We start from the raw sequence: 26,384 nt of genomic DNA, 5'->3' as shown, positions 1-26,384 counted from the left end.
TAGTCCAAATATTCAGCTCCTGATATCATACAGGAAATAAAATCCCATAAAATCAGATGTGCTCCAGTTTCTCTCAATGACAACACATCCTGAACTTTCCCTCAGGCTGCAAACTTCTGCTTTTTTATACCTCTGACCCATTGTTGTACGTGTCTGAGCAAGCTTTTTCCAGTTGTTATGTGGTTGACGGCGTGCTGTGCAGAGATGAGTCAGTGGTAATGAGAGGGCTGTAGATTTTACCTGCAGAAAACAGCCCCCATCTTTAAAGTCAGCAGTTTGACACCTTTTAGGCTCACTTAAGGTCCTTTAGGTACTACTTTTTCATTCTGAAGGATGTTTAAAAGCATGTCAGGTTGTCTTTATGGAGTTGTTCATGTTAAGTTAACCTCTGCAGGTCAAGGCTGACGCATCAGTTCAGTCCTAATTCCCACTTGCTTGTGATTCACTGGCAAGAATTGATATTCTATCTAAAACTTCATAAACTTACGTGGTTTCAATGCATAACAGTCCTTTACAATTTCAAACAAGCATTTTAAACACTTCATCAACTTCCAAAAGTTACTGACCCTGTTCACAGTTTGCATTAGCATCCTTTTTGAACATTTGGATACAAAATTAAATGCTCTTTGATATATGCATTCACTCATTGCCTCAAAAATGCATCTTCATCTGACCACAGAACAGTTTTCCATTTTGCCTCAGATCATTTTAAATTAGCTTTGGCCCAGAGAAGACTGTGGCATTTCTGGCTATGGCTAGCATAGCTGTGCTACATTGTTAATGGTACTATGTAAGCCAATGTAGCTATGTTAGCTTTAGCAACATTGGCTTTAGCAAACATAGCTAAAGCTAACATAGCTACATAAGCTACGTAGATAACATAGCTTGCATAGCTAACTAATTCTAGTAGCTTCTTTATTTTAGACAGCCATGAGGTTTGAGAGCTTTAGCTATTTAAGCCACAAAGAACCATTATCTTTATAGTTTATGCAGCTAATGGAGCTACCTACACTGCATTTGCTACATTAGAGTGTTTCTATGATGGACAAGGTTGGAAGCAGATATTCTTGTGTTAGCTCTGGCTAGAGCTAACATAGCTGCATTACATTGTTAATGGTACTAAGTAAGCCAATGTACTTATGTTAGCTTTAGCGATGTGAGCTATAGAAAATGTAGCCAAACCTAATGTGGCTACATAAGATACATAGTTAACATATCTTATGTAGCTAACAGTAGCCTCGTAGCTTCTTTAGTACAGACAGCCATGAGCCTCATGAGCTTTAGCTATGTTAGCTACGTAGCTCCATTGTCTACATAGTTTATGCAGCTAATGGAGCTATGTATGCCACATTTGCTACGTTAGAATGTCTTCATGGTGGACAAGCTTGGAAGCAGCTACACTTCTGTTAGCTTTAGCTAGAGCAGACATAGCCGTGCTAAGTTGTTAATGACACTGTGTAAGACAATGTAGCTACATCATCTTTAGCAACATGAGCTTGAGCAAGCAGAGCTAAAGCTAATTTAGCTACATAAGTTACATAGATAGCATAGCTCATGTAGCCAACATTTGCCATATAGCTTATGCAGGTAATGGAGCTACGTATGTTTCATTTGCTACATTAGAATGTCTTCATGGCAGACAAGCTTAGAAGCAGATACGCTTATGTTAGCTTTAGCTAGAGCTAACATAGCTGCACTACATTATTGATGGTACTATGTAAGCCAATGTAGCAACATTAGCATCAGCAATGTGAGCTTTAGCAAATGTAGCGAAAGCTTATTTAGCTACATAAGCTACATAGATGAAGAACAGGGATAGAGAGCAAGATGAGGCAAATAAACACAAACTAATGTAAATATAATTTAACCATAGATATTTGTAAAGCAATGCAACATTTCTGCTTGGCTGTCTGGCAAAGGGAGGCCCTGTGTATTGTTTTTCTTGGGGGTCTCAAAATCCTTAGCTACGCCCCTGGTGGAGGGGCATAAAAAACTGTAGTAAGGGAATTTCTATGGTGCCAATACAGGGATTATTTAAGGTCAGGCCCTCATCTATCTCCTCTTATCTCTTCTTTTATTCCAGTTCTAACTTTCTAAGTTTCACCCTTGAAGCCAAAGTTTTCTCCATCCAGCTGTTTGTTAAAGTGTAAACTTCAGTGGTTAATCTGCCTCCTCATGGCTCCACTATGACTCATTCATGGTTCCCAGCAACATGAGCCGAGCTTTCTCACACTCAGCAGCTTTAGTCAGGACCCCCGCTCCTCCTGACTCCTCCTGACTCCTTCCTGCTGCGTCTCTGCTGGTGCTGCACGAACCAAACTTCTCTCATTTGTGCCTGGAGATCCACACAGAGCACTGGGGTTCACTCTGAAGACTTTCAACTTCTTCAGCCAAGGATTTAACTTTAAAACTTGTTGCTTTTTCATTCGAGTTTTTACCGGAGCTTTGCTCCTTTCCTCTAAAAGTTTCCATTTTGGCTCTGTTTTACGCGTTTTTTCCCCCCCGATGCTGAAATGGAATATTTGGGGTTCTCCAGGGAGATGTTGTCACCATTTTGAGGTAAGAGCTTTAGGTTTTCATTAAAATGTTTAAGGACTGAGTTATTAAATATTTAGGAAGCTCTTTGGCTGCAGCGCAGCGTGCGTAACCCTGCAGCGTCCATCCATTCATGCAGAGAAGGCAGAGTTACGCACGAAACGTCAGCCAAAGTCTGATCAGTGCAGCGGAAAATTCAGTTAGATCCTGATTGATTGATTAAAACTGCCAAGCATTATTAAATTTTATTCCAACTAAATACCTCAGTCGTATTTCTTTAGCACTCTTTATTGACTTTTCAGCTCTTAATGGACGCTTTTACGGTGGCCTTGGAGGACAACTGCACAAATATTTCATGTTCGCAAAAAAGTAATTCTGCATAAGGTAAAATAAAAAGTTTTAACTTAATTTGTTTTGCATTTTTTTAGTACTTGTTTACTTGATCTTTGGTGAAACCAACTGCTTGCAATCCTGAAATATAATAATTTACATTTTATGGTCAGTTTTTGCACACACAGCTCCAGTGATCACCCCTTCTCGTGGATAAAGATGGACATCCCTGCTGCGTGGATCCTCTTGCTCCTAGTGATGTTGCCCCCGGTTGTGCCTGCCCCCTGCCCCCGCTCCTGCTCTTGCCCCCAGCCCACCGAGCTCCACTGCACCTTCCGCTCCCTCCTCTCCATCCCAGCTGCTGTTTCCAGACACGTGGAGCGCATAAACCTGGGGTTAGTGCTTAAATGCCTGTTATTTGACATGTTGGTGACTGAAAAATAGTGCTTTCATACCATTTTGATGTGTTGTTACTTGTAGATTAGGATAAAAGTTTTTAAAAAGTCACTGGTTAATTAGTATTCCTGGCTTGCATTACACCCTGAAGAGAAAAGAACACAATGCAAAGAGAAAAATGGTGCTTTTTGGCCATCAGACAAGACACCAAACATTGCACATCACCACGAACACACCATCCCCACTGTGAAGCACAACAGTGGCAGCATCATGCTGTGGGGATGCTTCTCAGCAGCCTACATATTTCTTTAGTTAATTGACATTGCTTTGTAAAAATCATTTTTTACTCTAAACTTAAACAGTCAAAAAAGCCAAATTGTGCTGACTGTGATTGATTTATAAAAACAATCTTTTTTTAATTCAAAATTCTTTAATTGTTATTTGCAGGTTCAACAGCATCAATAAAATCACAGAAACGTCTCTGTCCGGTCTAAGGAAGCTTGAGCTGCTGATGCTTCACGGCAACGACATCCACAGTGTACCTGATGGTGCGTTCAGGGACCTCACTTCACTGCAGGTAACTTTAATGAATCATATTAACAGGTTGTAGCATCACAAAAAAATCCAAGGCTGAACTGTGAAACAGCTTACAACACTTGTCTTTTAGAGACAAGATTAAGTGAAAGCACACAGTAATTGTGAGGTTAAGTGACTGGTCATGTGGGTTTTCCCATTAAAAACTGACTTCCTGTTTGTTTCTCAGATATTGGCCCAAGAGGCTTTTGGCTTTTTGTAGTTTCTGAGATGTTACACATCCTGGGTAAAATCTGCTGTGTGGGCTAAATTTTGAAATATTGTAGATGGCGCCATTGAGCCAATATGAAATAGTCACCTACAAAATAGAGAGCAATCATCTCAGAGTGCCTCTGTGAGTTTTTGTGCCCAGTTTCACGACTCTATGAGCATTCTCAGCCCCTAAAAATTCTACTTCCTTTTCATGGCGAGGAAATGTCACCACGGCCATATCTTTGAGCAACAGAGAAAATCAGTTAAATCTTTTACTTATGACTTGTCTTGTGAATTTTTGAAAAATTGTAGGGGGTGCCACTGAGCCAGTAAGCCACATCCACCAACAATAAACACATCAATTATCCCACTTTGCTTCTTGGTATTTTTGTGTAAGGTTTCATGGTGCTACAAGTCTTTTAAGCCCCAGAAAAGTCTACTTCCTTTATATGTCGAATGGAATATTGTCATGGCCACGCCTTTATGTGTCAAAACTCAACTCTCAGTCCTCAAAAAACAGGATTTTCTCTGGCTCATTTTGCAGGATTTTGCCAACCTTGTAACAAATGGAATTTTTTTTGTGAGGACCAGCATCTTTAATGTCATGGTGAGATGTCTAAATTTGATGAGCTGCCAACACCATGACCTTAGAATTTTTATAAAACTTCTTGATAAATTTTCATCCTTTAGTGCGCTTCATATTTTATGATGAAATTAAAGATGAAATTGATTTGATCAGTTGAGATACTGCCAGAATGATTCTGGAAAGTGAGTTCTCTGACCAGTATTTTTATACAATTTTCAAAATTGCCAACTTCCTGTTGATTTGGCATTATTGGTCCAAGAAAGCAGCAGCAGATTAACATAAGGCCCATTTACCTCAACCTTTGACCTCCAAAAATGATGATTTCATGTTTTAGTGTGGATTTGTGCAAAGTTTGATGAAAATTCCGCAAAGTGTTCTTGAGATATTTCATTCACAAGAATGCAAGAAACTCTCCTCTGGAAGATTTCAAGGTATGTTCAAAATCTTCTATGATGAACCTATGATGATTTTGTTTCTTATCATCGCTTCAGATGTTGAAGATGAGCTACAACAAGCTGACAGAGATCAACAGACACACCCTTCAGGGTCTGTGGTCCTTGGCGAGGCTCCACCTGGACCACAACCATCTGGAGTTCATCCACCCAGACTCCTTCCAGGGCCTAACCTCACTGCGTCTGCTGCAGCTGGAAGGTAATCGCCTCCGGCAGCTTCACCCCGCCACCTTTTCCACCTTCACTCTGATGGGACACTTCCACGTCTCCACGCTGAGACACCTGTACCTGTCTGACAACGGGCTGATGGCCCTGCCCGCCAAGCTGCTGGACACCATGCCTCAGCTGGAGAACCTGTACATCCATGGGAACCCGTGGACCTGTGACTGCAACATGAGGTGGTTCCAGGACTGGGTTAAGACCTCACCAGGTGAGTCTGAATGAGTTATTCGCTCCTTAAAGGGACTAAAGGAACTCCTAAAGGTATAAAGGGGAACTGCAAGTGTTACCTGAGATGTTGTTGGGAGAACGATTGATCAAATATTCTCCCAAAAAGTGTATGTGGGCATCTGCTCTATTAACTGAGCTAAACAGACACCTAAGAGTCATAATTTTAAATCCCTCAAAACCCCAGTTTTCCCCCTTAACGCCATTATTTAGTAAAAGAAATCAGAAAATGGTGAATATTGGTACCAATATGGATATTGCCTATGGTCTAGCTAGACCATTCTTATCTAGTGGCCCCTCTAGCAGACCATTCATGTGAGACAGTGTCTCAAAACAATTGGTTAGGCCAACTGAACAGTCTGTTTACATGAAAAAACCTCATCCTCTGTGAAAACATTCAATAGCCACAGACAAAGCATTGTAAGCTTTTTTTTTTGCTGCATAAGCTATGCAGCTAAGATAGCGACATAGTTAACATAGCTAAGTATCTTTTGTAGCTAAAGCTAAGCTCACAAAGCAGCTTAGTAGCTACATTATCTACAAATCTTTGAAAGTTTTAGCTATGTTTGCTATAGCTTGCGAAAGTTACCTGGGCTGCATTGGCTTATGCAGTAACACCTATTACGTAGCTAGTGTAGCAATGTTAGCTATAGCTAAAGCTAGCAAAGATAAAGCAAGTCTCTGTTTGTGTAACTACCTCCAAAAAACTGTTCATACATAATTTAATCCCAGATTAGACCTCTGATATTTTCTCAGTGTTATCTATGAAATGTTGCTTATAACCTATTCGCACAGGATTAGTATTACCTATGGACCTCAAGTCATTTGTAATAATCGCGCAGTATATTTTTGTGTGAATTTTGATCAGAAGAAGGTGCACTAAAAGCAGCGTGGACCATAAAACATTATCACCACATTAAATTACAGAAATGCAGATTCACACAGGATTAGAATTACCTATGGACCTCTGTGTGCTGAAATATGGTAGATAATTCGCCCTGTAATTTTTATTTATTACAGACATGATCGATTCACACAAAAACATCCTGTGCAATTATTACAAATTACCAAAGATCCATAGGTAATACTAATCCTGTGCGAATAGAGCATAAGCACCAGTTCATCAATGAAACAGAGAAAACATCAGAGGTCTAATCTGGGATTAAATTATGTATCAAACATTTTTGGGAGTAGTTACACGAACAGAGCCTTGCTTTATCTTTGCTAGCTTTAGCTATAGATAACATTGCTACACTAGCTACATAATAGACGTTACTACATTAACCAATGTAGCTAAGTTAAGTAATATGCAGAATAAAAATTACAGGGCAAATTACCTACCATATTTCAGCACGCAGAGGTACACAGGTAATTCCAATCCTGTGCGAATCTGCATCTCTGTAACTTTGGGTGGTCCATGCTGCTTTTTGTGCGCCTTCGTCTGATCAAAAAGCAGCTGACAAAAGTTTTATTGTTCAAAAGTTTCATCATGATCATCTTAAAAATGTTTTGGGATGCAGATGGCCTTGTGGTTTAAGGTGAACCCCGTGTATGCACGTCTCTCCCCCTCTCTCTCATTCCTGTTTCCTACTCTATCCACTGCCCTCCATAAATAAAGGCATACAAAGAAAAAATATATCTTAAAAAAAATTTTCTTGCTGGCACCATATCGATCACAAAACATCCTGCAGAATAACTGTCATTTTCTTTAAACCAGGCATCCATTAAGGCCACACATACGTGACTTTTGTCCCATTTCTGTTTTTTCACTCGATGAAAGCTTTTCAGTTGCTTGAAAATGACTTTTGAAAACAATTCTGCCAACACTCACGCCATTAATACAGCTCCCCTGAAAACTGAGACTTTTTGCACAAGCTCATAACAGTTCCAAACAATATCCATGTATGAGTAGATGGACTGGAATGAAATCACATTGCCACCTTCTGGCCTGGCATGGATACTACAGTGTTTTTAGATCCACGTGCATGGCGGTTGTGCCAAAATGCTGTCGGCTGAATGTGTACAGGTTATGAAAACAAGAATAATGAACAAAATTGTTGACGGCCTCGAATTGTCAACATTTTTCAACGAATACAATGAGCTTCAAATTAATGTTTGGTGGTTGCATTGTTGCATGAAGTCTGTTTCTTTATTGAATTTTTGACAGAAAACAAGGAAATTGGATTTGGGGTTGAATGTAGCAGGAAAATTGCTTTAAGCACCAAAATCAAAGTGAAAACAGAAAACAATATTTCAAGTATGTGGGAGAAAATATTTTAATACTTTCCCCAAACTTCAAGCTCCTCCTGGGGGGAAGAAATAAGCCAACAGTTACATGATGCCAGCTCAATTTTTGCAGGCACTTTCGGGTTATAGGGTTGGTTGCTGATGGTGCCTTGCAGTAGTATAACTTCTCATATAGGCATTCTTTATCTACCAAATTATCTTAAACTAGTCAAGAAGTACTTGGCTAAAAAAGGATAATGTGCTCAAAAGTTTGATGGTGTTGTCACTTTCTTTCCAGGTGTACTGAAGTGTAAAAAGGACAGAGCCCTCCCCGGTGGTCAGCTGTGCCCGATGTGCTCGTCCCCCAGACACCTCCAGAGAAAAGAGCTCCACACGGTTGAAAGCTTGGTCTGCAGCAGCCCTGTCATCAGCTCCCCTCACCGGACATCCCCCCTAGACGAGGCCGACATAGAGGCCAAAACCACTGAGGACTTCATGGAATCTTTTGGAAATATCTCCATGGGTTTGTCGGACGAACATGGGAATGAAGTGGATCTGGAGTGTAGCGTTGGCAAGCCCAGGGAGCTCACAAAGATCAGCTGGGAGCAGGTCGACCAGCGCTATCTGTCCACGAACATGAGTTTTTCCGTGGATATTGAGTGCTCCGTGGATAGAGAAAGATACGAGAGACTGTGGAGGCTGATTGCTTACTACAGCAGCGTTCCTGCTCACTTAAAAAGAGGGATTATGCTCACAAAGGAGCCTCATCCTACGTACGTGTACCGGCAGGACTCAGAGAAGGATGCTCAGTACTACACGGGCGTTAGAGTCAACATGATGGCCCAGCCTGAGTGGCTGATGCAGAAATCTGCAGACCTTCAGTTAAACAGACTTCAGTCATCAGCCAAGGTGGTAAAACTGATCCTGAGCAGTGATTTTTCAGAGACAGTAGAAGCAGAGCTGGTGCAGAGACAAAGGAGGACATGGGTCATGATCGAGTCGACGAACACGACTCGTAAAGTGTTGAGTGCTATCCTGGGAAGGCCAAGTCAAATGGACTGTAACGTGCAGAGCTCTGGACAAGCGGTTATTCAGTGGATGCTCCCAGATGGCTCCAAGGTGGAAGCCCCGTACAACAGTGCAGACAACAGGCTGTCTGTGTCCGACGAAGGGCAGCTGGTTATTAAAGCTGTCAGCCACACGGATGCCGGAATTTACCACTGCATCGCCAAGGTTCACGGAGATGTCGCCGCCTTGCCTTTCCATCTAACAGTGCAGGATTCCTCGAACTCACCCCAAGGAGACGAAGCCTCAATTACAACCGTCGAAGGATCTGCAGGGAGCCCCATTTCCCTGCCTTGCACGGCATCTGGATCCCCTGACGCTGAAATTAACTGGATTCTCCCTAGCAGCAACATCGTCAGTTTCAGAGCAAATTCGTCTAGAGCTATAGTCTATTCAAACGGCAGTCTTTATATCCCACAAAGTCAGATATCAGACAACGGATTTTACAAATGCATCGCCATAAATCAACATGGAGTGGATACGCTGGCTTCAAAGGTCACTGTCGTGGGAAGAAAAGGGTTCGTACGACCTTTGAGGAAGTTTCCAGTAAGACCGCAGTCTGCCTCAGGGGTCAGCACTCAGATTAAAGTCCCCACAGAGGACATGGAGGAGGCTTCAGGGGATGGTGATGAGGCTCAAGCGGAGGCTCCAAAGAGCCCTTTGGATGCTGTTAGAAGGAGGATCCCTGGAGGCCGAAGGGTGGTGCATCCATCGAGGAATCGAGGAAGACCGCCACTTCGAAAACCTGCAGGATCACGTGAAGACGACAAGAAGAATATAATCGACCGGAGGAAAATTGACATGTCGAAGAGTAAAATCGACCCAGAGAAATGGAAGGATATTTTGGCGAAGATAAGGGAGAGGAATAGTCAGAATGTCGTGACACAAATCCCAGAGAGGAAGCCGACGACTCCAACTCCAGCGCAAGATATTTTTGAGGGATCTTCCGATGGCGAGAGCTTCACAACACTGCAAATTCCTGTTCAGATAACCCAAAGTAGAGCTAATAAAGACTTCACAGAAAGTCAAAACTCACATGAGACATCTAAGAGCGACACTGCTCATACGACACATGATAGGGAAAAAAACAGTGGTAGCAGAATTCAAGCTACAGCAGGGCCATACACAACACAGACTACATTTAATGTACAACATACAACCCAGGATACAAACTTGGATATGCACACAGCTTCAAGAAGTGTGTTTTTCCTCCCACAGACCACATCTGTTCCCCTGCATGCTGTCACTCTCTGGCAGGCGAACACAAACATTGCAAGCCGTACAAATTCTCTACAAGAGAACCAGAGCTCAGATACAGATGTGGACGAAGACACAACAGCTGATCAGTCCAAGGCTACGTCTGAGGAGAGCGGGGATGAAGTGAAAGTCGTCGCCAGCGAGAGTAATGACAGCTCTTTAAGTGAAAGTGAAGTCATCTCTTCGGTCAACCCGAATGAATCAAAGCCAAGCCAAGGGGAAAATGCATCAGCATCAAAACCCCAACCAAAAGATTCATCATATGATGATTTGAAAGCATTGCTCACGACAGCATCTCCAACAACGACGCTTTCACCTCCAAATACGAGAAGGAGGGGGTCGAAAGAACAGGGGAACTCCAGGAGAAGGAACGGAGGGCGTCGGAGAAGGCCAAACAGAAGGAAACAAAAGCTGAATGAACCCGTCCAGTCTCATGCCACTACACCAGCAACAGCCACAACTATTCCCTTCACACGGCTTAAAATAGAACCTATGGAAGACGCCAATTTCAATTCTGCTGATCCAAGTCAAGCAAGGACATCAGGCAGAATGAGTCACAAAGAAAGCACAGTCCCAGGGCATGACGACAAGCTCTCTTCACGACCATCCTCTCCCCCTAAAACAAAAAACAGTCTGCAAACCGAAGCCAAACCACTCTTCAAAAGCACGTCAGCAGCACCATCTTTTCCAGTATCCACTCCAGGAGTGGGTCACGGAAAGACGAGTTCTCAAACAGCCTTGGGAATTTCAGAGGATGTTGAGATGCTCCCGTCAACCACTCAGCAGACGTTTACGAGCAGTGCTCTTCCACCTGTTAAATCGGCAGAGGAGGAACAAAAGGGAGGTGTAACTGGAGATGCTAGACCTGCACCGACCTCGGATAATCCCTTCAAGGATTTGTCCGCTGTAACTGAAGTGAAAACAGATGTCGAGCAGAATCAATCAGAGTATGATTTCGCAGATAAAGAGACTGGAAATCAGCCTCAAGCTGCCTCCGCTGATTTCCCGATTGAGCATGAAATCAAGACAACCTTTGGGTATGCGACGAGTGGAACTATTACAACACCAAGCTTGGTTTTTGTGGGTGATTTGGACTCAGAACAGGTAACCACAAGGAAACCCACAGTAGCCGAGAGCACTCACTGGACTTCTACTCAAAATGAAAGAACAACCAGTGAGTCAAAGGTGTATTCTATGTTCAGTGAAACTACTACCTCTGCTACAACACCGCCCACAAGAGCCAAAACAGACCTTTCACTAAGCTCCAAACCCCTGGAGGCGCCACAAATCAATGACATTGAAGAAAACCACAGTGAAGTCCAACAAAACCGACCTATAACTACATCAGAACCCGAGACTACATCTGCCATCCATCCTCAGACCCATCCAGCAACCCATCTGTCAATTCAAGCAAAGCCAACCTCCCCTGCTATCAATGAGCCAACAACCAAGCAGACATCCCCAGCCCCAACCACTTCTGCTCTCCAAACTGATGCATTCACCCAGAGACTAACGAGCGCCCAGGCTGTGACTAGGAAGCACCAGGTACCGGCGCAAGGATCCATTCCAAGAGGGAAGCCAAGGATAACAAAGAGTAATTTCCAGACTTTCACTGTGAAAGCAGAAGCAGATGCTCAGCTTCCCTGTGAGGCAGAGGGCGAGCCAATGCCCTTCCTGTCGTGGACGAAGGTTTCCAGTGGTATGTATGACTCAATAATTCAGAACTCAGCATTATGCACATTTTAGATCCTGATTACTTAAGGGGGTTTTCACACAAAGCACGACTCTTTTGTATCGTACCCACGTGCAATTGATTTACATGGTTATTATGGGCTAAAACATTTGATTTCAAATGCATAACGTGACTTTAAACACTGATGCCTTCTTAATTTGGTTGTACCATTCGTCATCTTTAGCATTTTGCTTTGGAAGGGCACTAAACCTGCAAGATTTGATGCTAACTTAAAACCTTTTTCTCCATGTGTGCAGGGGCAAGTATCGCTAAGAACACCAGGATCCAGAGGTTTGAGGTCCACCAAAATGGCACGTTAATCATCAGGAACCTCCAGCCCCAGGATGGGGGTCAGTACTTGTGCACAGTCCAGAACCAGTACGGCACAGACAACATGGTCGTCAACCTCGTAATCCTGTCCCAGCACCCTCGTGTCCTCCTACCTCGACACAGAGATGTCACTGTGCATCTGGGTGGAAAGCTTGAACTGGAGTGTAAAGTAGAGGGTCACCCTATGCCTAAAATTACGTGGGTGCTTCCTAACCAAGTCCACATGCCTGCTGCTCCTGTCAGCTTTACCTCTCAGCAGAGAGTTGCCGTACTGAGTAATGGGACCCTCAAGATCAGCCAGGCCACCTTCGCTGACAGAGGGATTTATAAGTGCATCGGCAGCAGTGCGGCTGGTGCTGACACCGTCTCAGTCAGGCTTTATGTGTCAGCGTTACCGCCGGTGATTCAGCAACCACACCATGAGAACCTAACCGTCCAAGAGGGCAGCACTGCTGTCATCCACTGCACCGCCACGGGTTCCCCTCAGCCCGTCATCCGTTGGCTCACACCTGACGGACTTCAGCTTGTTTCCTCTCAGTCTGTCACTGGGCGAAACCTCATTGTCTTCCCCAACGGGACCCTCAGTATCAGGGGAGTGGGTTCAGGGAACACTGGAAGATTTGAGTGCTCAGCGAGTAACACAGTGGCTTCCACCAAGAGAACAGTGAACCTGAGCATACGGAGGAATCCCATCTCTGCAAAGGCAACCATCACATCATCATCCCCGCAGAAAACTGATGTTAGTTATGGAGGGACACTGCTGCTCGACTGTGTGGCCACAGGAGAGCCAGAGCCTCGGATCATGTGGAGGACGCCTTCGAAGAAGCTGGTGGATGCTCAGTTCAGGTAAGAAAAAACGCAAACCAGGTCCACAGACTCCAGAGCATACCCAGACACAAGGCAGGGCCCATTTTCTGTCTGTTTTGAGGTACCTTTTAGTATCTCTTTAAGGGTCGATTTCAAGCCTGATTTTGGGCCTGATTTGACAATTAGTAAAATCTTAGAGTTCTTTCGATAAAGCTTTCAAAAAAAAGCTTGAATTCAACATCTTCTGCCTGTTTTTGTTTCCATTCTCATTGCAGTTTTGACCCCAGGATCAAGGTGTTCCCTAACGGCACCATAACGGTTCACTCCGCAATGGACACCGACAGCGGTGACTACCTCTGTGTGGCTCGGAACAAGATGGGCGACGACTACATTCAGTTGAAGGTCAACGTCTTGACCAGGCCGGCAAAGATCAAGCAGAAGCAGCAGCAGTCCAGTCAGGAGGTGGTGTACGGTGGAGACCTGAAGGTGGACTGTGTGGCCTCCGGTTTACCCAATCCTGAGATCAGCTGGGCGCTACCGGATGGCACCATGGTCAACCCAGTCAAACAAAGGGATGGTGGTGGAGGGCGCAGTCGAAGGTATGAAACCTTGGATTTGTTGGGTTTTAGTGAATGTAGTTTATTTGGACTTGGACTTCAAATCTTGTTTAACTTGAACAAACCCCAAAAGTTACAGAAGGACCCATTTAAGACCCTCTATTGCTGGCAGGTCCCTGTTTTTTTTTAATTACTTGAAGGGCTTTGTTAAAAAAAAAAAATAGCCAAAGGAGAAGAAAGTGTAGGGTTTAAAGCAAATATTTTCATTTTATTTCAAAGTATTTTGACATAAACCCCCTAAATTTAAATGTTGTACTCTTCATAACAACAGCTAACTTGCAGTGCACCAATGAACTAGAACTTATACATGGGGGTTTTATTGTAGACCTCCAAAATCAAATCAGTTCTTTCTTAAGTCAGGGTGGTTATATGTGCAAAGTTTGTTGAAAATCCCTCAAAACATTATCGTGTTGGATATCGTGCTCACAGGAATGGCCAGGGCATATGGCATACGGAAAAAGAGATAACCCAAAAAACTGAGCTTCTTTCCTGGATATTGCTATTTATAGGGCATAATAAAAGGGACTGCACTAAAATGAACTTCTGCAGGCTTTTTTAAACTTGTGATTGCATCTGGGTTCATCATTTTAAATGGATGATTAGCATATCTACTCACCTAAATGCATAAAGATATTGTTTTTGTATAAACAGATTCATTGGCATCCAGTATTAATTTTTGGGAGCAGCCAGCCATCAGGAAAGTTGCATCTGCTCTCCCAAAAAATTCTCAAGATACATCCAATCACTTCTTTCCTTAAGCTCTGGAACTTTTAGTTACTTAATAATAAAGCTGAAATTTACCTACAGAGATATTTTCAAATTCATTAAAAGTCCAAATCCCTTAACAGCTACTGTCTGACTATTCAGTGGCAGCTCACCAGCCCAGTGATTAATGACTCCTCACTGCCGCAGAAATTACTTCAGAAACCAATTTTGGCATAAAACACCAAGTCCTTCACATTTCAGCTGTATTTACTGCTTCCTGTCATGACACAGAGAATTTGCAGGAAATACTACATGTTACAAACCAAACATGTTTCTTTTTGACACATGGCAGCTGTGCTGAGACTGGAAAAATTCTTAATCTGGAAAAATCCTTATCTATTTCATTAACAGCCCATTTGGGTTCCAGTTTGGCTCAGCTGGTAGAGCAGACTACCATATTTAGAGATCTAAGCCATCAATATGCTGGTTGCAGGTTTGAATCCCAATCCTGGCCCATGTTTTGTGCATGTCTTCCAACACCTCTCCACCAATTTTTCCCTGAGACAGACTGACTGCAGGCCATGCAGCCCGCTCCAGCAGACTGTTCATGTGATACACCGTCTCTGTCAGAACAGAAATTCATGCTAAAACTTAAGAAAAAAATCAGATTAACCTTTTGTTTAGGGTTGTGGTAAGGGTTAGGGTACCAAAAGATAAAAATGAAACTCCTGACCTGCCAAACATCATTACAAATGTTAAATAAAGCCAAGAAAACAGTCTCCATGAAAACATTCTAATGCAGCAAACTTAGCTCTGTGGACAATGTAGCTAAGGTAAATACATAGTTAAATGTAGATATGTAGCTATTGTAGATACATAAATACTGTAAATATGTCATTAATGTGGTGTCGTAGGTACATGGCTTCTGTAGATACATAGCTAATGTAGATAAATAGCTATCATAGATACGTAGCTGATGTTTATACATAGCTAATGTAGATATGTAGCTAACATAGATACATGGCTAATGTAGATATGTAGCTACCATAGATACATAGCTAATGTAGATATGTAGCTACCATAGATATGTGGCTAATGTAGATATGCAGCTTAAGTAGCCATCTAACTTATGAAAATAGGTAGCTAACATTGATATGTAGCTAATGTAGATACATACTGTCACTTATGTTGATACATAGCTAACATTAATACATAGCTTACATAGATATGTAGCTAATATAAATACACAGCTAATGAAATGTTGCTAACATAGCCATGTAGCAGCTATAGATACTTAACTAATGTAGATATGCAGCTAAAGAAGCTATGTAACTAATGTAGATATGAAGCTATCATAGGTACATGGCTAACAAAGATTAGTAGCTTATGTAGATACGTATCTAATGTAGAAATGTAGCTAACATAGCTATGTAGCTGCTGTAGATACTTAACCAATGTAGATATGCAGCTAAAATAGCTATGTAACTAATGTAGATACGTAGCTAACATAGATATGTAGCTATGTAGATATCTAGCTAATTTAGATATGTAGCTTATGTAGATACATCGCTAACATTAACACAAAGCTTACCTAGATACGCAGCTTATATAAATATACAGTTAGTGTAGATACATAGCTTGCATAGATACATAGCTTACGTAGATATTTGGCACATGTAGATACGTAGCTAAAGCAGTTTTTTAACCAACATAGATGCATAGGTATGAAGCTCAAGTTAATAGGTAGCTTATCTAGATATATGTTAACATAGATACATAGCTAACTTAGATACATGGCTAATGTAGCTAAAGCTTAGCTTGCAAAACAGCTATGTAAGCCACATAGATACACTCACTATGTAGCCGCATTATCTACATAGCTATATTAGCTTTAGCTACATTTGCTCAAGCCCACAGCGCCAAAGCTAACTTAGCTACATTGGCTTATGCAGTAATGTTAAATACAAAGTACAAGGCTATGTTAGCTTGAGCTAAAGCTAAGCAAGGTAAAGTAAGCCACCATGAATCTTATCATTTCAAACATGGGTTGATACATAATTTGATTGTGGATTCAACCCCTGATCTTTTTCTGTTTTATTTCTGAAATGTTGCTTGTCTGTAGTGGTCTAAATTTGGTTATTTAATGAATGTGACTGCCAGACTTTGGTTGTGAATAAGGTTGAATTAAAAAAAACTCTAAAACTAGAAATATGCTTTAGCAACAAATTACAGCACTTCCATTCTCACAGAGATGGTGTCCCAGATGAACAGTTAGTGAGAGGGGTTGTCAGAGATGACAGTCTATAGCCAGACCCCTTTCATGTTGCCCTGTTCTCTTCTTAATCTAAAATCAAATTTTAAGAAGTTAAATGCTTCCAAACTTTTCAAATGGTTGTACCTAAGTGATTCAGAAAAAATAAAAATGTAATTCTTGGTGCACAGCTTAGAGCAAAGCAGAGCAGAGCAGCTGGATCACAATTTCACAAGTCCTTGGGAAATAAATATAAACACATACAAACCACATGAGGCCGTGCTTGTAGGGGTTGATTTGCTGTTCAGTTGATGAGATGAGACAAACGATCGGCAGTCTGTAGATTGTGATTTATAAGGAAATCGAATGGATGCTCACCACATTACAATGTATGCATTGGTCTATGTGGAAATCAGGGGTTAAAATAATAATCTGGGCTTGCCAGTGACATTAACAACATCTAGTAGGAATAATTTGCCTCCTCTATCTTTTCTAAACTCCAGGTATGTGGTGTTTGACAATGGAACGTTGTACTTCAACGATGTCGGCATACCTGAAGAAGGTGACTACACCTGCTACGCCGAGAACCAACTGGGTAAAGACGAGATGAAGGTTCGAGTCAAGGTCAAAGTTGTCTCTTCCAGGCCACAAATCCAGGACAAAGATCAAAAGACCATCAAGGTTTTCTACGGGGAAACAGTCACTGTGAGATGTAACGCCAAAGGAGAACCGCTGCCAACCATCACATGGATATCACCAATGAACAAAGTCATCTCCCCAGCCCTAGATAAATACCAGATCCTGGATGATGGGACGTTGGTGGTTCAGAAGGTCCAGCGTTTCGATGGCGGTAACTACACCTGTATGGCTAAGAACACTGCAGGGCAAGACCACAAAGTTGCCAGACTGGAGGTTCTGGTACAATCTCCAGTGATCAATGGCTTACGAGGAGACACGAACAGCATTAAAGTGGCTGCTGTCCAGGATCACAGGAAGTTCATTGATTGTGTTGCACTGGGGAAACCAAGTCCTCGAATCATGTGGGTCCTGCCTGGAAATGTGATCCTTCCAGCTCCCTACAAGAGCAACAGAATGACGGTGCATCAAAACGGCACTTTGGAAATCCACTCACCAAAAAGGACTGATTCAGGACAGCTGGCTTGCATTGCTCGGAATGAAGGAGGGGAGGTTCGGCTGGCAGTTAACTTGGATGTAAAGGAGCTTGTCGAGAGACCACAAATTAGAGGGTCCAGAACAGATAGCTTTTCATTGACTGTTGGGAACGCCATGACTTTGAACTGCTCCTTCGAGGGTTCAACTCAACCTCAAGTCACTTGGATCTTACCAAACGGCACACCTCTACAAAGTGGAGCTCGCTTCTCGAAGTTCTTCCACCATCCCAGTGGGTCTTTGATCATCAGTAACCCATCTATTGCTGAAGCGGGGATGTATCGATGTTTAGGGCGTAACCTCCGAGGGCTTGCAGAGCGAGTCATCACATTGACTCCTGGGAGAAAGCCAGAGATCATCAACAGATACTCCTCTCCGGTTAGTGTTGTTAACGGACAAACACTTCTGCTTCATTGCTTAACCAGCGGTGAACCTCTCAGACTGACATGGACACTTCCAAGCGGGGTGGTCCTTAACAGGCCGCAGAGAGCTGGACGGTATGCCGTTCTGCCAAACGGGACGCTCGCCATCCAGCAAGTATCCGTCTACGACCGGGGGTCTTATATTTGTCGGACTGTGAATGAATACGGCAGTTCCATGCTTTCTGTGTCCGTTATCGTGATTGCATACCCACCTCGAATCACGAACGGCCCTCCCTCTGTGACGTACGCCAAACGAGGAGTCGCTGTTCAGTTGAACTGTGCAGCAACTGGGATTCCGCGAGCAGACGTAGCATGGGAAACACCTGATAAAACTCGCCTGGCTGTGAGTTCACAGCCAAGACTTTTTGGAAATAAATACCTCCATCCACAAGGTTCGCTTATCATCCAGAACCCTACTCTAAGAGATGCCGGCGTCTATCGATGCACAGCCAGGAACGCCATCGGCACAGACTCTAAAGCAACGTTTCTGAACGTGTTCTGATCTGTTTCCATACTGTAATGCCCAAGAAACTGCCTACTTAAACCCAGGTGATGTTTTTAATTACCCAAATGTTGTAAAAACTGCTGTTACAATGCTTAAACAAGTTGAATTCAACCAGCAGTGGTGATAGTGTGTCCTGCATAGAGGCAAAAAGTGCCAGATCTTGTGTCCCATTGCTCACCATTTCAAACATTTTGTTTTCATAATTCAATCTTGGGAATTTGGCCTGCTGGATAATTTCAGTAGTGGTTTATGCCAGGGATGCGCTTTCGACCCCCATCCTTACCAGGAAATGACCTCTTGTTAAGCCCAGCCCTCAATAGGTACACCCTTTTTCAGGATCCACTTTCATTGATTTGTGTTGCTAGGTTGGAATTCAAAATTCAAGGCAAATTAGGCCCAAAATCAGGCAAACTTAAGGTGTTTATAGATGCATTTTGTTCCACATCGTCTAGGGAAAATTAAGCCAAATTTGTATGCTTCCATTCCCCACAATTTTGGTGCTCTATAAATAAACCTATCAAGTGCCTTTTTTGCCAACATTCCTTGCAAATTGTCAGTAGTTTCTAGAATTTGTTCACAAATACTGCCAACAACCAGAGAACATTATCTCCCTGGAGGAGCTGACACAACATTACGAAGCTGGTGAACAGAGCAAATGGTTCAAATCTAAAATGCAAGTATAAAAAGTATGTCTAAACAACAGGAGTAACAGCTGACAAAATATCAGAGTTTTTGTCTTAAAAACCCAACCTTTATTGATCCTTTAGCTGATCAGGTATTAATCATTGTGCAAAGATTCTCTGTAGCATTGTCACTAAACATGCAGAAGTTGCTTTGGTAATGTTCTGACAGTGGCAGATTATGTCAAGCTGTAAAGAATGCATAACATGTAAATACTGCTAACTTAAATACATTGCAAAGATGTTTTTCTACCCAAAACTTCAGCTGTCATTCTTGTGCTGTTTATTAACTCAAGATCTTAAAGGTATGCTAGAAAAACTGGGCCTTATTTTGCATAGTTTTTGGTCTTATGACTAACTATTTTCATAATTTGTAAATTATACCCGCTGGAAGTTATCTTCTCAAAGCCACCAGACTCAACAGCAAAACATAACTATTACAACTTTGGCTTTTTTCTATGATTAACTATGAATTTTGGCGCACTCAAATTTGGCAGTCAATACCATCCCTGCCCATGCAATTTGACCCCTTAAGGCCTTTTGGATCTAACTGGGAATTAGCTTGGTGTGGTGAGTCGATGAAGACTGGTGTGTTGCTGCAATGTTTTACCTTGTTTTTGCACAACTTGCACGACTCATATCCAACTCCTGACATTCAGGAAGCCTCAAATACTCCAGTGTCTTTGCTTTCAGTCTTGCTGACAGTAGACTCCACCACTGCCCAGGTTCAACCTAGCAAGTACAGCCTGTTTTCTGCCACTGTAAACCAGCCATGCTGGCCCTAAAACCAGCCCAGCCCACCTGGAAGTCTCCTAGTTCTCCAGATTAGTCACTCCGGGCCTTTTACCAATCTGGGTGCCATCTCTACCTTGTTTTGGCTGAGTGAGGTGTGCGCTGCATCATGCAGTTTTACAACTGCTGCCATCTGCTGGCTTTTTTGTTAACTGCCCCATAGGGGATGTTAATGTTAAAACTGCTGAGACAGCATTTAAAGCCATATCAATTCTGTAAAATCTGTATTGATACACCTATCAACACCGTGGATATAAGGATTTATTTCTGTATTGATTTTTTTTTTTCAGTGGCAGTTTTGCAACTGTCATGAGTACTGAATTACATTTCTTGTCCAAACTGCCCCATTTTTCCATTAAGAATAGGAGTTATGATTGAAAAATTTAAGAAATGTGAATCATGGTTTGTCATTGAGGTGGTCTGGTTGGGTCCTAACACTAAAGTTGAGAATCACCCTAGGAGCATGTGCATTCATATGTGGGAACTCTAACTCAGTGGATAACTTCACTCATGGTGCAAATATGTCTCACATCAAAAAAAACAGCAATGAATGAGAAACATGAGCAAAAAAAACCCCAAACACATCTAAAACCATCAAAGCACTCTGCCCAAAGGCATGATGGGTAGTTTGAGTGCACCCTTAGACCCAAAACCATGTAAAAACATGGCCCAGGTTTAAAAATGATTGTGTTTCATTAACTGTGAGGAGCGTGAACATCCTGTTCATCTGCTTCTGAAAAACGCTGATCCTGTTTTTTATGCTTTACCTTGTAAATTATTTGTCTTTGACAGACTGTGATGCAAAAAAACATATTTTAATAAAAGATTTTTACCCTTTTTTACCAAGCTTGGAGTCAAAACAAAAGTGTTTTTATTGCTGCAGGGAGAGGGGATGGAAATAATGAACAATAGTCACTTCAGAGTGACAGTATAAGAAATGCATTATAAGGAGTGAGATAAGTGTTTGAAAACATTTGGACACATACTGAAGATTGCACTTTTATAAATGTTTTTGTGATTGAATGATTCAGAAGTTGAATGTGTTTTTCTCACCCGGCCATAGAGAGCTGATAAAATGTAAGAAAAAAGCTCAACTTGAGTGTTTTGGGTGAAGGAAGTAGGTCACCGTCACTCTCCAAACTTGCAATCATCGCTGTGGGAATACAGCGGCGGTCTCGTATTCCAGAGAGAAGAAACATCTGGAGCGGTGAGGAAATCCCACATTAGTTCAGCCGATTCAGCCCAAAAGATGGAGAAATCTCTGGACTCCTTTTAAACCATCACTTCTCTCGGCTTTTCTTTCACTCTCCTCCTGCAGATCAAATTGACATTTTCCACTTGTAGAGCTGATTAGGCTGCTGTGATTCATGATCCCCCCCCGAAAGCCTCTCTCTGTGACCTCTTTGTGTCTCTTTGTGACCCTGAACCTTCTCATCTAAGGTTGGTGAAGCTCACATCTTGTGCCCACCCGTTAGTTCTCATTAAAAGATGACACGGTCATCAGCATAAAAACAAATCCTAACACTCGGATGTCCTCTTTCCTGTGCTTGTATGCTGATTTATGGGGGTAGATTTAGCTGATTAAGGCCACAGGAAACTGAATAGGTGGTCACTATTTAAGGGGCTTAAACTCATCAAGACATATTTGCTTCCTTTGATGCAGCACAGTACAGAGAGGCTGCTACGGTGGCCCACAAGGGCCAACACACTGCAGCAGCCCAAAACAGGAAATAAGCTACAAATATTGAAATACATCCAGTGCAGTTAATGTGTCTCAAGTAATTGTAGTATAAAGTCAGCTGTGTTTGGAAGGTCCAGTCACTGGTTAATCAGTATTCATGGCTGCCATTACACCATGAAAACAAAAGAACACTCCAAGCAACTCAAAGATAAGGTTTTTGAAAAGTTTAAGTCAAGTAATGCAGACACAGGTATAAAGACACCTGTGTCTGGAAGATCCAGGTAATCAGTATTCCTGGCTACCATTACACCATGAAGTCAAAAGAACACTCCATGCAACTCTGACAAAAGATTATTGAAAAGTATCAGACAGGTAATGGATACACACATGTGTAAAGATACCGTTGTCTGGAAGGCCCAATCACTGGTCAATCAGTATTCCTGGCTACCATCACACCATGAAGACAAAAGAACACTCCTAGTAACTTGGAGAAAGGTTACTAAGAAGTAGAAGTTAGGGTATGGATACAAACAAAATTCCAAGGATGAACATCCAATCAAAGCTTTATGGGAGAGCGGGAAAGAGAAAGCCACTGTTGCAAAAAATAAAATAAAATAAAATAAAATAAAATCCAGACTGGCAGCCAGCCCTGGAAGGCTTGTAAAGGTAGAGGTAAAATTAATGCTGCAAGACAATCTCACTCAGTCTATGGCTTATTAGATTTATTTTCCAGAAAGACAATGGCCCAAAGCTTACAATGAAAGCTACACAGAAATCGACGCCCATATACATTTGTTTCTACAGATGTGCTCCATTTCTTGTAAGGAAACCTTTACAGATGTTTTATACTACTACATATCATCTTTAAGTGGGAAAAAAATGAGACAAGCTTTAGTGAAGAACTCCTCTTTATGTTTGAATCAGAGAGCATAAGATTGAGAAGACAGCTAATTCATGTGAACATGGGTGCCTTCATGGATGTGCAACAGATGAAGTTTGAAGAAAAATCAAAAGTAAACGCTCCTTAAGATGCCTCGATTCCTCAGTGGTGAGAGCAGTGAGAGCTCAAACAATCATCAAACCCAGAGCTTGTGTTTCTGTGTGAAGCATTGGTTGTTGCTGACAGCTGTCTTTATGGATGCCTGTGCCTGCTGTAAATCGTGTAATGATACGTCTCAGAGAGTTAAGCTGCTAAATTGAAAAGAGATGGCATGAAAGATTCATTGGATCTGATGGTATTTTGTTTTGTAGAGACAGTGAATCTCACTGACTGCTGAGTTTACCCAGTAAGCATCAACAATCAGAAGGAATTTTACACAAAAAACAAAAACTGTCAGTTTTAAGTGTGGATATTTAGCAAGAATTATGGGCAAGAAATACTCCAGTTTAAAGCAGGAAATGAAACATTTTAAATCGGTATATTCAGTGTTTGTTGAACCTTGGCCCTATTCTAACACATTCAAGGTCAGCATGACTTAACAGTAAAAAAACTTGTTGGTGTTGCTGTTGATTTCTTCAGCCAACAGCAGTTAAAACTCTACAATGCAAGACTTGAGGGCAACAGTGATAGATGAAGAACCTTTGGCAGCAATTACAGTCATTTTTAATCAGCAAGCTTTGCACACCTGGATTTGGGAATTTTCTGCCATTTATCTTCGCAAATCCTTTCAAGCTCAGTCCGGTTGGATGGGGACCGTTGGTGGACAGGTCTTTTCAGAGTTGTTGGATAGGGTTCAGGTTGGTTCCCTGGCTGGGTCACTGGTCAGAACAGTCCCCCAGTCCCTACTGCGAAAAGCACCCCCACATCATGATGCTGGCACCACCATACTTCACTGTTGGAATCAGGGGCGTAGCTAGGGGTTTGGGGTCCCCAGAAAGAATACTACACAAGCCCCCTTAAGCAGCTAGAAAAGCAACAAATGTTGCCTCATTTTTACAAATATCTATGCCTTTTAATGTTTGTTAAACCATAATTTCCCCATGTATGTGCAATATCTTTACTGTTAAAGATAAACAAAATTTACTTGCATTATTTCTCAGTGCTGGACTAAAACATTTGTATTTAACTCCATTTGATACGAATTTCAGTCTGTTGACTGTTTCATTTTGTCACTTTTAATTCAACAATGACACCAGCTACTAATAAAAATAAATAAATAAAAACACTTTTGTCTGCAGGCTTCTCAAGAGCCCCTCCCTACTACGGGCCCGGGTAATCAGTACCCCCCCCCCCCATGCTACGCCCCTGGTTGGAATGGTAATGGGCGGGTGATGAGTGGTGCCTGGTTTCCTCCAAACATTTAGAAGTGATGTAAACATGCCAACCTTGAGGTTGGGTTGTCCTGAGGTCCTGAGTGCTTGGAACAGGCCCCCAGTCCATACTGCGAAAAGCACCCCCACATCATGATGCTGCCACCACCATACTTCACTTTTGGAATGTATTGGTCAGGTGATGAGTGGTGGTAATGTTACAGGCTTGAGTAGCCAAATATTTAGCCTTAATTCTGGTTATTCATTGGTCCTGTTTATTTAATACAGGCCAGGTGAACCCTTATAAGGATTGACGGCGAGCTGAGACAGCTACTGCTGGGAGAGTAGAACCATCAACCATCATCCTACGGGTCTGGTAGGAGGCTGACACAGCCTGTCCCCCTACCACTCTGATGCTGACTGCTACACCCATGCTCACAATCTTGGTTTACTTATGGACAATAATTCTACGGACTACTGCGCAAACCAATGAACTCTCACCCTCGTGGGTTGTCGCGTCAGTTGTGTGGAACTGCCCGTACCGGCATTTCCCTGGATTTCTGTTTTTCTTTTGGACTCTATTCATTGTTGTATTTCAACTACTCACTTGACCTCAATCAAAGCTCATAGTGCACTTTTCAACCGGTTATCAGAAATACTGCAGTACTTGTAAATCTCTGTGGGGTTATTATTATTATTTCTTCTTTTTTGGTTCTGTAAATACTTCTGTTATTCTTTATTCATTGCAATAAATGGTACCATCAGCTTTCAGACTTAATATTGTCTTTGCCTTTTAATTACTTACACCAGCTCCAGTAGCCGTACCTAATCTTCTGACCCTAGCCCATACCATAGCCACTTGTTGGCATAGCAACTGCTACATATTAATAACACATTAACAGCCAATAAGCCTCAAATACACACTACACCTGGTTTCCTCCAGACAAAACATTTAGAAGTGATGCCAAACATACCAGCCTTGGCTTTATCAGACCTTGTTTCTCACAGTCTGAGAATCCTTCAAGTGGACTTTCATGCGTTCTACTCTGACAAGAGATTTCCGTCTAGCCACTCTGCCATGAAGCCCAGATCAGTGGAGGGCTGCAGTGATGGTTGTCTTTCTGGAACTTTGTCCCATCTCCACACAGGATCTCCAGAGCTCAGTCAGTTACCATCAGGTCCTTGGTCACCCTTCACCCCTGATTGCTCAGTTTGGCCGGTTGACCAGCTCTTAGAAGAGTCCTTGTTAGGTCAAGGCCACAGGGCTTGTGCACATCCCTTGCTTGCGATTATGATATCTCAAAAGGACGTTTTGTGGTAAAAGAAAATGTGAAATAATTGTCACACATAACCCAGAAGATAACACTTAATTACCGCCTTTGTCATTTGCATATTAATGCTGAATTCTCTTAAAATGTAGAGCAGATGATTTTTCCAGAGCTTCTCCTCTTCCAGCAGCTGTGCAGTAAACTTTGGACCTTTGGATCGTCTCCTGCTCTGGGAGTTAGTGTCTTCAGACAGATGTGATGTGTCTGCGGGCCAACATGCTGCTAAATTCTGTTAAATTTATTCTGCTTGGGTTAGATAGGATTCTCCAAATTGATGTTCTGGCTGTTAGTAGCTGAACCACCGGCTGTGAAATCCTCCTTTATGAGCCTCTATCCCAGCGAGGTCTGGAAGTAAGGGATCGAGCAGGAACGGTCCTGCATCTGTCAAATCTGTGGAATGGGTTTGTGGCCCAGTTTCTCCGAGGACGAGCTCCACCCAGCTGCTCGGCCACATCAGGAGCCCTAAAACGAGGCCTGAACCCGGTCCACAGCTGACTGTCATTACTCAGAAATTTCCAATTATCCCAAACGCACAAATTGTGGGTCATTAGGACCCGAAGCCGCCGGGTAGAGCTCTGATCAAATTAGCTGAACGGCTTTGAGCATGAATCAAAATACGTATGTGGCAGCTACCGCACATGATGAAGAGGAGGAGGGTTAAACCAGACATATGGAGGTGATCAGGACGGCCCGGCACTTATCACATTTCCTCCATGTCTTAAATAACAGCTGGGTCAGACGGGCATGGACCTGGAGACTACACCGATGTTCATCTTCTTTACTCTAATGACTCTGATGACTACTCAACAGTAATGCTGTTGGTCTGAGTACCTTTCTGAATTGAATTGAATTCCTTGAAGGCACAGTTGGGTGTCAGTCTCGCTCTGTCTGAGCAAACAGACAGGGTTGAGGTGGGTAAATTCTTCACAGGGTTAGATAATGTCAACACCAGTTATGTAAAAGTCGCTGAAATCTCTCGGTGAGTGATGTGTCTGAGTATCTTATTGAAACAAACACCAAATTTTTATATTTAC

At 42.4% G+C, this 26,384-nt stretch overlaps 1 protein-coding gene across 1 annotated transcript; it reads left to right on the top strand.

Annotated features, from left to right (window-relative positions):
* Positions 1 to 2,141: 2,141 nt before the first annotated feature.
* Positions 2,142 to 20,937, top strand: mxra5a (matrix-remodelling associated 5a). Its single transcript, XM_041781938.1, has 9 exons — positions 2,142 to 2,559; positions 2,838 to 2,919; positions 3,039 to 3,260; positions 3,709 to 3,838; positions 5,125 to 5,515; positions 8,057 to 11,779; positions 12,070 to 12,988; positions 13,225 to 13,548; positions 17,026 to 20,937. Exons 3-9 carry the CDS (start codon positions 3,085 to 3,087, stop codon positions 18,614 to 18,616), a joined length of 7,254 nt encoding a protein of 2,417 aa, XP_041637872.1. The 5' UTR covers positions 2,142 to 2,559; positions 2,838 to 2,919; positions 3,039 to 3,084; the 3' UTR covers positions 18,617 to 20,937.
* Positions 20,938 to 26,384: the final 5,447 nt, after the last annotated feature.

This window comes from Cheilinus undulatus, linkage group 24 (assembly GCF_018320785.1).
Source record: "Cheilinus undulatus linkage group 24, ASM1832078v1, whole genome shotgun sequence".
NCBI classification, from domain to species: Eukaryota; Metazoa; Chordata; class Actinopteri; order Labriformes; family Labridae; genus Cheilinus; species Cheilinus undulatus.
Note: the sequence above shows the minus strand (reverse complement) of the source record. Positions and strands in the feature narration are given on the sequence as shown.